The following is a 12,253-nucleotide window of genomic DNA, read 5'->3' as shown; positions in this document are numbered from 1 at the left end:
AAACCTGTGCAAACTACAAACATGTGCCAACCAACACAGTGAAGAAGAGCTTGCTGCACAGCTGACAGACTCAGATGTGAATGACGATGATGGTGTTGCCCTCGTGGATGACATGGTCTCAGGAAGGGTAGATTGTCCTAATATTGTGTTGAAAGACTGGAAACATTTTGAATGTAGCTGTACATATACCGTAACACAAATAAAACAATTTCTGACTGAAAAGCGTGCCAATTTACCCTCTTTTTAACTTGGAAATGTGCCAATTTAGTAGACAATTAAGTATAGCATATATCTATCTAGTATAGTATAGTATGGTATGGTATGTATAGTATCATAGGATAGCATGCCTATATCTAGACATGTAATATTAACAGTTAGTAGTCCAGACACCCCAGGGAGAGGATATAATGAAAGAAAAATGATTTCCCATAATTCCCATAAGTCCATAATTTAAGAGGGGTGGTTAAGCACTAATAAGCTACCATGGTCATAGGAATAAAAAAAAATCACAAGTAGAATTTCTCCACCCGGATGGTACCGATATCTTACATTTTGGGTTCTGGCCCATTTCCCTCGAGAAGGCATTCTTCTACCAAATTCAAAGGGCAAAATTCACCCCTCACGATGGGATAGTATGGGTTCATTATACCTTTTCTGAATCCTTATAGTCCTATATGAGTATTCCAGTGTTTGTTGTTTGTGTCTCTGATGTTCCTAGATGCCACAGTGCTGAAATAAAGACTATAATTTAGGCGAAAACTGTGGAAAAATGAATGTCACTGAAGAGCCCATGTGAGCTCTTTATTTGTCAGACAGACTCACAACTGAGCTCAAATGAAAGCTAAGAAGCTACCCTTTCAAATGTTGTCAAACATGTTCTCATAGAACATGGTTAAAGGTCCTGAGCCTAAAATAGGTTATGGATCAGCACCTAGAATCGAATTTATTGTAGGGGTTTGCTAACTTCATGAGCTGATAACTGTGACAAAGCTGCCATTCTGCAAAGGCTATCATACTAAAATATCATCTATGGATATATACCTGTTCAAAAATCATGATTAGAATTTGTCCACTTGAGTGGTACCGATATGTGCAATTTTTGTGTTTGGCCCATGGACTAAATAGGGGAAAATAAGAAAATGTCCAATAAATATGAAAAGCTACTCCTGTGGAAAGGCTATCATATATTAATTTACTTATATCGACCCTATAAACAATTTAGTATAGGTAAAGTTTTGCCCACCCATATGGTACCGATATCTGGTCTGGCCCATGGACTAATATAAAGATAGTTTGATAACATGATCTCTTTGATGCCTTCTGCAGGATTTCACACTGGAGACAAGAACACTGGTCACTCTCATGTAAGTGCTGCCTCCAGATTAATGTGGTCATAATCTGCATCATGAGGCTCAGCAGTGTCTGGAAAAATGGAAGGCCCAAACGGGGGGGAAAGTTTGCCGATTTATGCAGGGAGCGTTGTCGCGTAATCTAGGCCTGAGATAACCAGACTCCCCTGTCTGTCTGTCTGTCTTTCTGTCTCCCGCAGGTAGCAGAGCAGCACCAGCACACCACACACAGCCCTGTTGGTAAGTGATTATATACAAGGCCGTGGGAAGTGGGGGTGCTGAGGTTGCTACAGCACCCTCTGGTGGATGCTGGAAGTATTGCACGTTTACAAAAAAAAAAAAAAAGTTTAAAAAAAGTTTAATTAAATTTTTGTTGGTTATGTTCATATTCTATTTATTTATATTTTGACTTCAGTAAGTGGCTAATAATGGGTCTTAAGTAGATTAAATTATTCCCATTTTACTTCCTGTTGAAAAACAAGGCGGGCCACATTGACAGTGAATGAGGAGTGAGAGGACAGAGCAGAGAGCACAGCACACGCACACACTTAACTGTGATGTTCATGGCGTCAAAAAAGGCAAAGCAGCAAAGCCAAATTTTGGATTTCTTTATGAAGCCGCCGCCGGCAGCCGGCAGCAGCAAAAGGGTGAAACTTTCATCCAATGCAACTGCTGGCCGCTAGTGATGTGACGTTCGCGAACGATCCGAATCTATTGAACGGCTCTTTGCTATGAACGAAGGGAACCGAGTCCTACTTGAGAGCCGTTCATTTTAATGTTGTGCCCAAATTTCACTGCCTGCCGCTCCCCACCACACACACAGGGTAGACCTCCCTCCCTCTGCTAGTCCGCAGAGGAGGGAGGATAGGTGCACTCGTTAATTGCTACCAGCGCATGCTGTAACTGGCCTCGGTGGGCGGACTCAGCTTAATATCAAAACGGGCTACGCCGCGGAGTACATCTGCCGACTTTCTGAGCAGCGAAGTGTTGCATGAATTTCATTCAAGGAAAGCCAACTTTATTTACACGACACATTTCATAGAAGAAGTAAATTCACTGACTAAGCGCAGATGGATAATGTGTCACCTTGTGTCATGTTTACAATGCAGATCATTGACATTAGGTCTGGACATACTATGAGTAATTTAATGCTGCTGCAGTCCACAGATGCCAAATGAAATAGTGGTGGGTCTAAGATCAAATCTGATCCAGATCGTACCATATCATTATCCTAGTGATTTTGCAGATCAACAGTAGGCTAGTGCCCGCCCCCTAAAAAAAAAAAAAAGAAAAGGAACAAAGAGCCGCTATTTTGAACGGCTCTCAGAAAGGAACGGATAAGATCCGGCTCCCTTCAAGGAGCCGTGATTCGGGGCCGGGCGCTTAGCTGATGCTAACATTTGAGGCATGATGGAAGATTTCATCAGTGTTATCAACCCCTAGTGGCCAGATGATTTTTTATTTTATGTTGTGCACTCTAGGGAAGAGCAGAGCAAGGAAGTAACCATTCTACACTAAAACAGATATTAGTGTGAGGGATATATACCACTCTCATAACATGTGTGTATCACTTAGGGTGTCGAGTCATAGTCTATTTTTTTTATTTATCTTTATTGAATGTTCCAAAACTGCATGTTTAACTAAGAATAGGCTAATGATTATTTCCACTCACCACTTATTTAATGTGGTTACTTTACTTTGTGGTCAAAAGTTTGGAAGGAACAATGCATGCTGGGAGATATGCAAATGTGTTTGTCCAATGGGTCCAATAACATTGCTCTCTGTCAGAACTTGCTTGGATGTCCTGATGTTGGTTTAGTAGCAAAAGTAAACACAAGTTAATAGCAGCATTCACTATAGACTCTTTAGTGCAGTGGTGCCCAATTTGGGGCCCGCGGGCCAAGTTAGGCCCGCGCTCTTTTTTTTTGGCCCGCCACGGATTTGGGGGTGGAAAAAATATATATATATATATATATATATATATATATATATATTTTTTTTTTATTTTTTTGCAGGCCAGGCCACCGGGCAGTTGCCCGACGTGCCCGATTATGCAGTCCGCGCCTGAATGGAGATGTCGGGACTCTTCTATCTACGATTAATGTTAATTTTGTGCAGCTGGTATTCTCTGTCCCCGACTATCACACGGGTGTGAGGCATTGCTATCTGAGGATTGATTGCTCCTGATTGGTTGGCTGAATCACCTGGTTGGAGGGTGAGCTCTGATATTTGATCCCTCCCCAGTCACTGGCTTTACACCAGCTCAGCAAGATGGACAGATCATCATCACGGCAGTGGCACACTGACAAAAGAAAGTTTAGGACGGAGTGGCAAGACGAGTATTTTTTTACAGAAGTAAATTCAACAGCGGTTTGTCTCATTTGCAGACAGAGAGTGGCTGTTTTGAAAGAGTACAATATACGTCGCCACTACGAAACTGATTTTCAAAGTACCTTGAGGATTTTTCAAGTTATGAATTAAGTCAAATTTCTCTCTTGATTACAAAGGTGGAAAATACAACTGTTTTTAACTTGGTGTTTACTGATTAAATGTTTAAGCTCCCCACAAATGCAGATGTTTTTTTTAATATATATAACCAATTGCAAATTATTACAAATACCAAACAGATAAAAAGTTGATTATTATATTGAAATGTTATTTTAGATTTAGAATGTTAATTTTCTATAAAACACAATACATTTTAATGTAATTCCACAACGTTTATTTTTGGCCCTCGGCCCTCCACCCAGATTGAGTTTTGGCCCTTCATGGGAAATAATTTGGGCACCCCTGCTTTAGTGAATACTTTCCACAAAATCATGAACAATGAAAAAAACCAGAAGGAATAGGCTACAGTTCCACTTTTACCGAATAAACCAAAATTGATGTTCTGCGACAAGTTATATCATATCTACTACTAGCCTCTTCATTTTGCTCTCAGAGTGCACCAGATTAATGCATTTTACTTTAAAATATACAAAATTTCTTTGTCTAGGGGGAGCACAGCCCCCCCTATACACCTCCCGGTCGGAGTCCTATTAAATTCTTGGTGGTGCAACCCCTGTTTGGAAAGCCTAGAATCGCCTATGTCTGTACTTGAACGTGCGGCAGCTTTAGTTGTCAGTTGCAAGACAGCCCGAAGCGATTCGGCTATATTTAGACTCGGGAGAAACTAACATTTAACTCAGACAAAAAATATATATAGATTCATTAAATACACAATTTTGTTAAATTTTGGTCCGAGTGAAATGTTCTATGGTCTCTCCTGATTCTAAATATAGCTGAATCGATTGGTTTGACCAAGTACAACTATTTTTTATAAGCATTTTACGAAATGTCTATGGAAAATAAAATGGCAGATGAAATCCCTTGGTTCGCATGCCTAACCCGGAAGTGGGCATAACTTTGGCCCCCATAGACCCTCAGGACCATCAAACACATTTTGCAGCTGTTTTGTTAAAACCCATAGAACTTTATTTTAAATTAGACCCCAAGTTTTCCAAAAAGACCAAATAATATGTCATGCTGAATTACAGGGACATATGTATCATAAAATGGTGCACAAAAATGTTGATTTTTGTTTTTCTCTTTCTCAATCATTTGATGTAAGACGTGCAGCGCTAATAACTGGCACCTTGGGTTTGAATGTTTCACTCGGTATGAGCACTTTTGAGCCTCAATGAAGCGCTGGAACGAGCAGATACAGAATATTTATGAGATGTGGATGACATCACAATGGAGTGGATGACGTCACAATGGAGTGGATGATGTCACCACAAAAAGTGCATTTTGGAAATTCGCATAATCTGGTCACAGCGATTTTGAATTTGTGCTTTCTCTGTGTGTCTTTACCTCTCCTCCCCACACACACACACCCTTCCCTTCTCACATCTTCTTGTTCTCAGGCTTGGAGCAGGTAGTGTTGGTGATCCAGAGTCAGAGGAACTCCTTCCACGCCCGGCGAGGTGGACAGAGGAAGGTGGAGATTCTAGAGCAGGCATCTCAACTGGGACAGGTAACAGTCAATAAAATAATAATGATGTATTCGCTATGGTATGGTATGGTGTTTATTCTTAATCCCAGAGGGGAAACATGGTTTGCCACCAGAGCGAGTACAGATACACAAACAGGAAACAGTAACATACAGCACAATAACAATAACACAGTAGAAAGAGAGCCTCACAATGCAGAGCTAGCAGTGTTCATTAAATAATTTTACAGAAGCAGGAACAAAGGACCTTCTAAATCGCTCAGTAGAGCACCGAGGCATCAAAAGCCTATTACTAAACGAACTGCGCAGGGCATTAAATACATTAAACAAAGGATGGCCTTCAAAAGAAAGAATAGAGTTCAGTTTTGTCCTTGTTCTCTTGGCTATAATCATCTCCAAGGAATCAGGGGGAAGGCCAATCACTGAGCCAGCCATTTTAATCATTTTTTTTATCCTATTTCTGTCCATGACAGTGATGCTGCCCCCCCAGCACAGCACAGCATAAAAGAGGACACTAGCTAGGATACCTTGGTAGAACACGTGAAGAAGTGACCTGCTGATGTCAAACGATCTAAGCTTCCTCAAGTGGAAAAGTCGAGACTGGGCCTTCTTGAACACAGAATCTGTGTTCTTCTTCCAGTCCAGCTTACTGTCCAGGTGGACACAGAGATACTTGTAGGACTGAACTATTTCTACCTCCAGCCCTTTAATAATGACAGGGGAGACTTCTGCCTTCTTCCTCCCAAAATCAATAACTAGCTCTTTGCTCTTTTCAACACTGATGAAGAAAACCAAACCCACATGATTGGAACCAAGACTAGAGTTAATTCACTTTAATGTTGATGTTTTGATTTGAGCGTCTCTTTTATTGTTCATTTAATTGTATTTATTTTTCTGCAGATGGAGGGAAGAAATTGATCTTAGGGTTGGATTTAAAATGTGCGGGGCCAGATGGTGTTATATGAGTTATACTGTAGATAATAGCCTTTATTAATGATTTGTTTGACATATTTACTTGGTAAGTCATCTATTGCTGTGGTACAGCAAGGTTACCAATAGAGGGCCTCCTCACCATAGACCTTGCCTGTGTGCAGTGGAGAAGCATGCCCCAGCATGTTCATTTGGCTGTGAAAAGTTATTTGTTATAGACCTCAGTGAATTTAGGTGAGAATAACAGATCAATGACGGCTGACGGGAATTAGATAGATAGAGAGAGAGAGAGATCGATAGATAGATTGATTGATTGATTACTTTATTTATTGGGAAATTGTGGCGTTACAGCAGCAGTAGTCTGGCTGGCCAGCGTCTGGCTGCACGGAAACAGGCTACTGGGATAAGCCCTCCCCTGCTCTACAGTTGCTCCCCATTGGAGCGACTGTTTCAGTCGCGGCCGCATGTCCGCTCCCGGCTTATTACAAACTCTGTCATTGGCTCCAACCATGTCAATCAGAGCGGCTTCCGCTCCCTCCTCCCTGTGTGTCGTTGTAAACAGTGCCCTGCCGCCTCAGTGAAAACAACAACGCTAACTAGCTAGCAAGCTAACGGCAGAAACCTACACGCTAGCTCGTTGCTACATGGGGGTCCACCCGCTATGCCGACCACCCGCTATGCCGACCACCCGCAATGCCGACCGTAGGTTTAGGCGTGGGGGTGGGAGAGGTTAGGTTTTGGGTTAGGGTCTGGGGGAGGTTAGGTTTAGGCATGGCATGGGGGGAGGTTAGGTTTGGCGTGGGGGCTGGGAGAGGTTAGGTTTTGGGTTAGGGTCTGGGGGAGGTTAGGTTTAGGCATGGGGGGAGGTTAGGTTTGGCGTGGGGGCTGGGAGAGGTTAGCTCCACCGACACGCTGCACGCCGCCTCGCTCAGCTGGTTCTGCTTGTGGGCTATCGGCATTGCGACCTGTCGGCACTGCGGCCTGTCGGCACATAGACGCGGCACCATTGCTACATGCTGAAAATAGCAAGTTGGATTGTTGGAAACTATTCTCCAAGGCATGCGCGTAGCCACGGGTGCGCTAGGGTGTGCAAATGCCACCCAGACAGGCCGCTGGTGCACCCAAAAAAAATGGGGTAAAAAAAGTGTTTTGTTTTGTCTGCAAAACACATGTCAACGCTGTCATGCGCACTGTGTCCAACTGTCCGCTGCCCTATGTGCCCCGGAGCATCATGCCATGGGAAACTAGTTAAGCTGTCGTCCACGTAAAGTAAACAAATGCACGCACGCACAGCAGCAGCAGCGCCAAATCAAGAAGACATAAAACAAAGCTCGCTTTTAAGCTTTTTCGGCAAAGGCAAGAAACGACGAGGAAGAAGATGACTCGTCGTCACCCTCCCCCTCAACAAGTGCGGATTGTAGTGCACCCGGTCCCGCACCGGTATTGGTGGTGTACAGTGGAGAACAGACAGACGATGATGAAGAAGATGATGCAGCCGAAACAATGACGTTAACAGCGGGGAATGCAGCCAACAACACACCGGAGGTTTGTGCAGAGCCAGAGGACACTAACGCTACAGATCTCTCTGCAGTAGACGAACATGCCAACCAAATTTGCGTTCTTTCCCGACTAGAACACTCATTGGAAAAAGTAGGTGAGACTTTTTTGAGATACTAAACAAAGTGGTTTTACATGTTGCCAAAAAATACAATTTAATTGACTGCTTCTACCTGCTAATAATGAGTGCGAAAAGGAGCAAACAACACACAAATATTCCTCTAAATCTGGTTTGAAAAGACCCAAATTTTTTCAAATGGTCCGCCCCCTGGCACACCCTGGCTTTCTGTGGCACACCCAATGAGCCAAGTCTGGCTACGCTACTGCTCCAAGGGCACTGCCGCCAACCCCCGCCCATCGCAATCCCACAATGGAGACCTGCGCTGCCAGACTCTTCTCACGGTAGGGAGGGGAGGCTGGCCAGCGAGACTACAGCAGCAGTAACATCAATGACAACAACAACCACAACAACACATAACTTATATCAAAAACACACAAAGAGGTATAGGTGTCGGTGAGAACGTAAAAAAAACTATTTATTGAAAAAACAATATAACACAGCTGCTACAAAATTAGCATTATCCTTGATAGGAAACAAGGGAGTGCTAATAGAAATGCCCATGATACAAGCCAATCATCAACAGGTGCTCTTTGGAATTGGCGCTACAAGAATGGATTAAATATAATTGAAACTGTTGGACATGTTTCAGTCTTCATCAGACTCTGGACAAGGCGAAACATTATTATTATTATTATTATTATTATTATTATTATTATTATTATTATTATTATTATTATTATTATATTTTTTAGAGAGTCCTGATTTATTTATTATTATTATTATTATTATTATTATTATTATCATTATTATTATTATTATTATTACGGTAGCCTATATATAATATTAATATATTTTTATTTTAACATTTTTCAGAACACATGAAGAAAGAAAACAAACACGAACAGGCTCAGACACAGGGGGGGGGGGGAAGAAAAAAGCCTATATATTATCGACATTCAAACAATAATATCCAAGCAACTTCTTTTTTTAAGCATCTCTGTTGCGCACACGGTGTGCTTCGGAGACGTATGATTAAATGGGTCTTGGCGGTCGCAAAAGACTCTTCTCTCCTTTTCCAGGGAGCTCATTGGTTCCTGGGCGGTGCCTTTTTTAAGGTTTCATCTTATCCTTGCAACTTCACCTGCTCTCGACCAGGTTAAATGTGAGCATAAGTTGCTATGGAAATATATCTCGGTACGAAGTTAACTAGCGTCGTAGCACGGCAAACCCAGGGTTAAACCTGAAGTTATCTCACTAAGCAACTAATCTTGCTTCGTGGTATAGGCCTCAGGTGGTGACATGGGAGTGAGAGAAATGGAGCAAATATTGATGGTTAAAACTGAATAATGACATCACAACCGTCTAATCCTAATGTTAATTTAAAATGAGATATTCCTCTAAATCTGGCTTCAAACGGCTAATATTTTTCGCCGTCGCCAGAACCCCACTCCTCCCCGAAGTGTGGACGTTTGGCCCTCGGCTCTAAGCATAATTTGGACATATCACCCACATTTACTGTTGGTGCAGGCCATCATATCAACATCTATGCATCTATCACCCACATTTACTGTTGGTGCAGGCCATCATATCAACATCTATGCATCTATCACCCACATTTACTGTTGGTGCAGGTCATCATATCAACATCTATGCATCTATCACCCACATTTACTGGCCATCATATCAACATCTATGCATCTATTACCCACATTTACTGTTGGTGCAGGCCATCATATCAACATCTATGCATCTATCACCCACATTTACTGTTGGTGCAGGCCATCATATCAACATCTATGCATCTATCACCCACATTTATTGTTGGTGCAGGCCATCATATCAACATCTATGCATCTATCACCCACATTTACTGTTGGTGCAGGTCATCATATCAACATCTATGCATCTATCACCCACATTTACTGGCCATCATATCAACATCTATGCATCTATTACCCACATTTACTGTTGGTGCAGGCCATCATATCAACATCTATGCATCTATCACCCACATTTACTGTTGGTGCAGGCCATCATATCAACATCTATGCATCTATCACCCACATTTATTGTTGGTGCAGGCCATCATATCAACATCTATGCATATATCACCCACATTTACTGTTGGTGCAGGCCATCATATCAACATCTATGCATCTATCACCCACATTTATTGTTGGTGCAGGCCATCATATCAACATCTATGCATCTATCACCCACCTTTACTGTTGGTGCAGGCCATCATATCAACATCTATGCATCTATCACCCACATGTACTGGCCATCATATCAACATCTATGCATCTATTACCCACATTTACTGTTGGTGCAGGCCATCATATCAACATCTATGCATCTATTACCCACCTTTACTGTTGGTGCAGGCCATCATATCAACATCTATGCATCTATCACCCACCTTTACTGTTGGTGCAGGCCATCATATCAACATCTATGCATCTATTACCCACCTTTACTGTTGGTGCAGGCCATCATATCAACATCTATGCATCTATCACCCACCTTTACTGTTGGTGCAGGCCATCATATCAACATCTATGCATCTATCACCCACCTTTACTGTTGGTGCAGGCCATCATATCAACATCTATGCATCTATCACCCACATTTATTGTTGGTGCAGGCCATCATATCAACATCTATGCATCTATCACCCACCTTTACTGTTGGTGCAGGCCATCATATCAACATATATGCATCTATCACCCACATTTACTGTTGGTGCAGGCCATCATATCAACATCTATGCATCTATCACCCACCTTTACTGGCCATCATATCAACATCTATGCATCTATCACCCACCTTTACTGGCCATCATATCAACATCTATGCATCTATCACCCACCTTTACTGGCCATCATATCAACATCTATGCATCTATCACCCACATTTACTGTTGGTGCAGGCCATCATATCAACATCTATGCATCTATCACCCACCTTTACTGTTGGTGCAGGCCATCATATCAACATCTATGCATCTATCACCCAACTTTACTGGCCATCATATCAACATCTATGCATCTATCACCCACATTTACTGTTGGTGCAGGCCATCATATCAACATCTATGCATCTATCACCCACCTTTACTGTTGGTGCAGGCCATCATATCAACATCTATGCATCTATCACCCAACTTTACTGGCCATCATATCAACATCTATGCATCTATCACCCACATTTACTGTTGGTGCAGGCCATCATATCAACATCTATGCATCTATCACCCAACTTTACTGGCCATCATATCAACATCTATGCATCTATCACCCACATTTACTGTTGGTGCAGGCCATCATATCAACATCTATGCATCTATCACCCACCTTTACTGTTGGTGCAGGCCATCATATCAACATCTATGCATCTATCACCCAACTTTACTGGCCATCATATCAACATCTATGCATCTATCACCCACATTTACTGTTGGTGCAGGCCATCATATCAACATCTATGCATCTATCACCCACCTTTACTGTTGGTGCAGGCCATCATATCAACATCTATGCATCTATCACCCAACTTTACTGGCCATCATATCAACATCTATGCATCTATCACCCACATTTACTGTTGGTGCAGGCCATCATATCAACATCTATGCATCTATCACCCACATTTACTGTTGGTGCAGGCCATCATATCAACATCTATGCATCTATCACCCACCTTTACTGTTGGTGCAGGCCATCATATCAACATCTATGCATCTATCACCCAACTTTACTGGCCATCATATCAACATCTATGCATCTACCACCCACATTCAAGATTCAAGATTCAAGATTCAAGATTTATTAAGTGTCCCAAAAGGGCAAATTGGATTGCAGAAAGCGTAGTACAAAGTACATACCGGTACATAAAAACAAATAAGACAAAAAAAAAAAAACATTGTAAAAACAGTCTAGAGCAGCAGTTTAAAGTGCAACACAATAGTTAAAGTGCAAATGACAACAGTAGCAACGATCTAAAGTGCACAGTAGAGATATAAAGTGCATAGTAGCAAAGTGCAGTTCGCTCACAGCAGCACATTTATATCACAAGAAAGAGCTACAATGTATCATTGTATTAAAGCACAAAAGAAAAAACCTCAGTCCAGACCAAAGGGCAGACAAAGTATATAATACAGATATACTGTACTGTACCCCTAAGAATAAATAAAGATAAAAGAATAAAAGAATAAAAGGATAAAATAAATAAATAACAAAATAACAGCAACGGCAGATGGGGAGACATTACATTTGTACTCCAGCAGCGTTCAACGCTCTGATAGAGACAGGCACAAAGGAATTTCTGTATCTGTTCTTTTTAACTATGGGGGCACGAAGGCGGAGC

General features: G+C 41.9%; 1 protein-coding gene across 1 annotated transcript in view; it reads left to right on the top strand.

Moving 5' to 3' along the window:
• The window catches only part of b3glctb (beta 3-glucosyltransferase b), a gene marked incomplete at both ends in the record, with an annotated part of 59,625 nt that overhangs the window by 6,272 nt on the left and 41,100 nt on the right, over positions 1 to 12,253 (top strand). The window contains 3 exons of the mRNA XM_083653821.1: positions 1,327 to 1,364; positions 1,550 to 1,589; positions 5,255 to 5,364. Coding sequence (XP_083509947.1) covers positions 1,327 to 1,364; positions 1,550 to 1,589; positions 5,255 to 5,364 — 188 coding nt within the window. The remainder of the gene's footprint in view (positions 1 to 1,326; positions 1,365 to 1,549; positions 1,590 to 5,254; positions 5,365 to 12,253) is intronic.

This window comes from Poromitra crassiceps (assembly GCF_964638095.1).
Source record: "Poromitra crassiceps genome assembly, chromosome: 1".
NCBI classification, from domain to species: Eukaryota; Metazoa; Chordata; class Actinopteri; order Beryciformes; family Melamphaidae; genus Poromitra; species Poromitra crassiceps.
The sequence above is the reverse complement of the archived record's forward strand: the minus strand, read 5'-3'. Positions and strand labels throughout refer to the sequence as shown.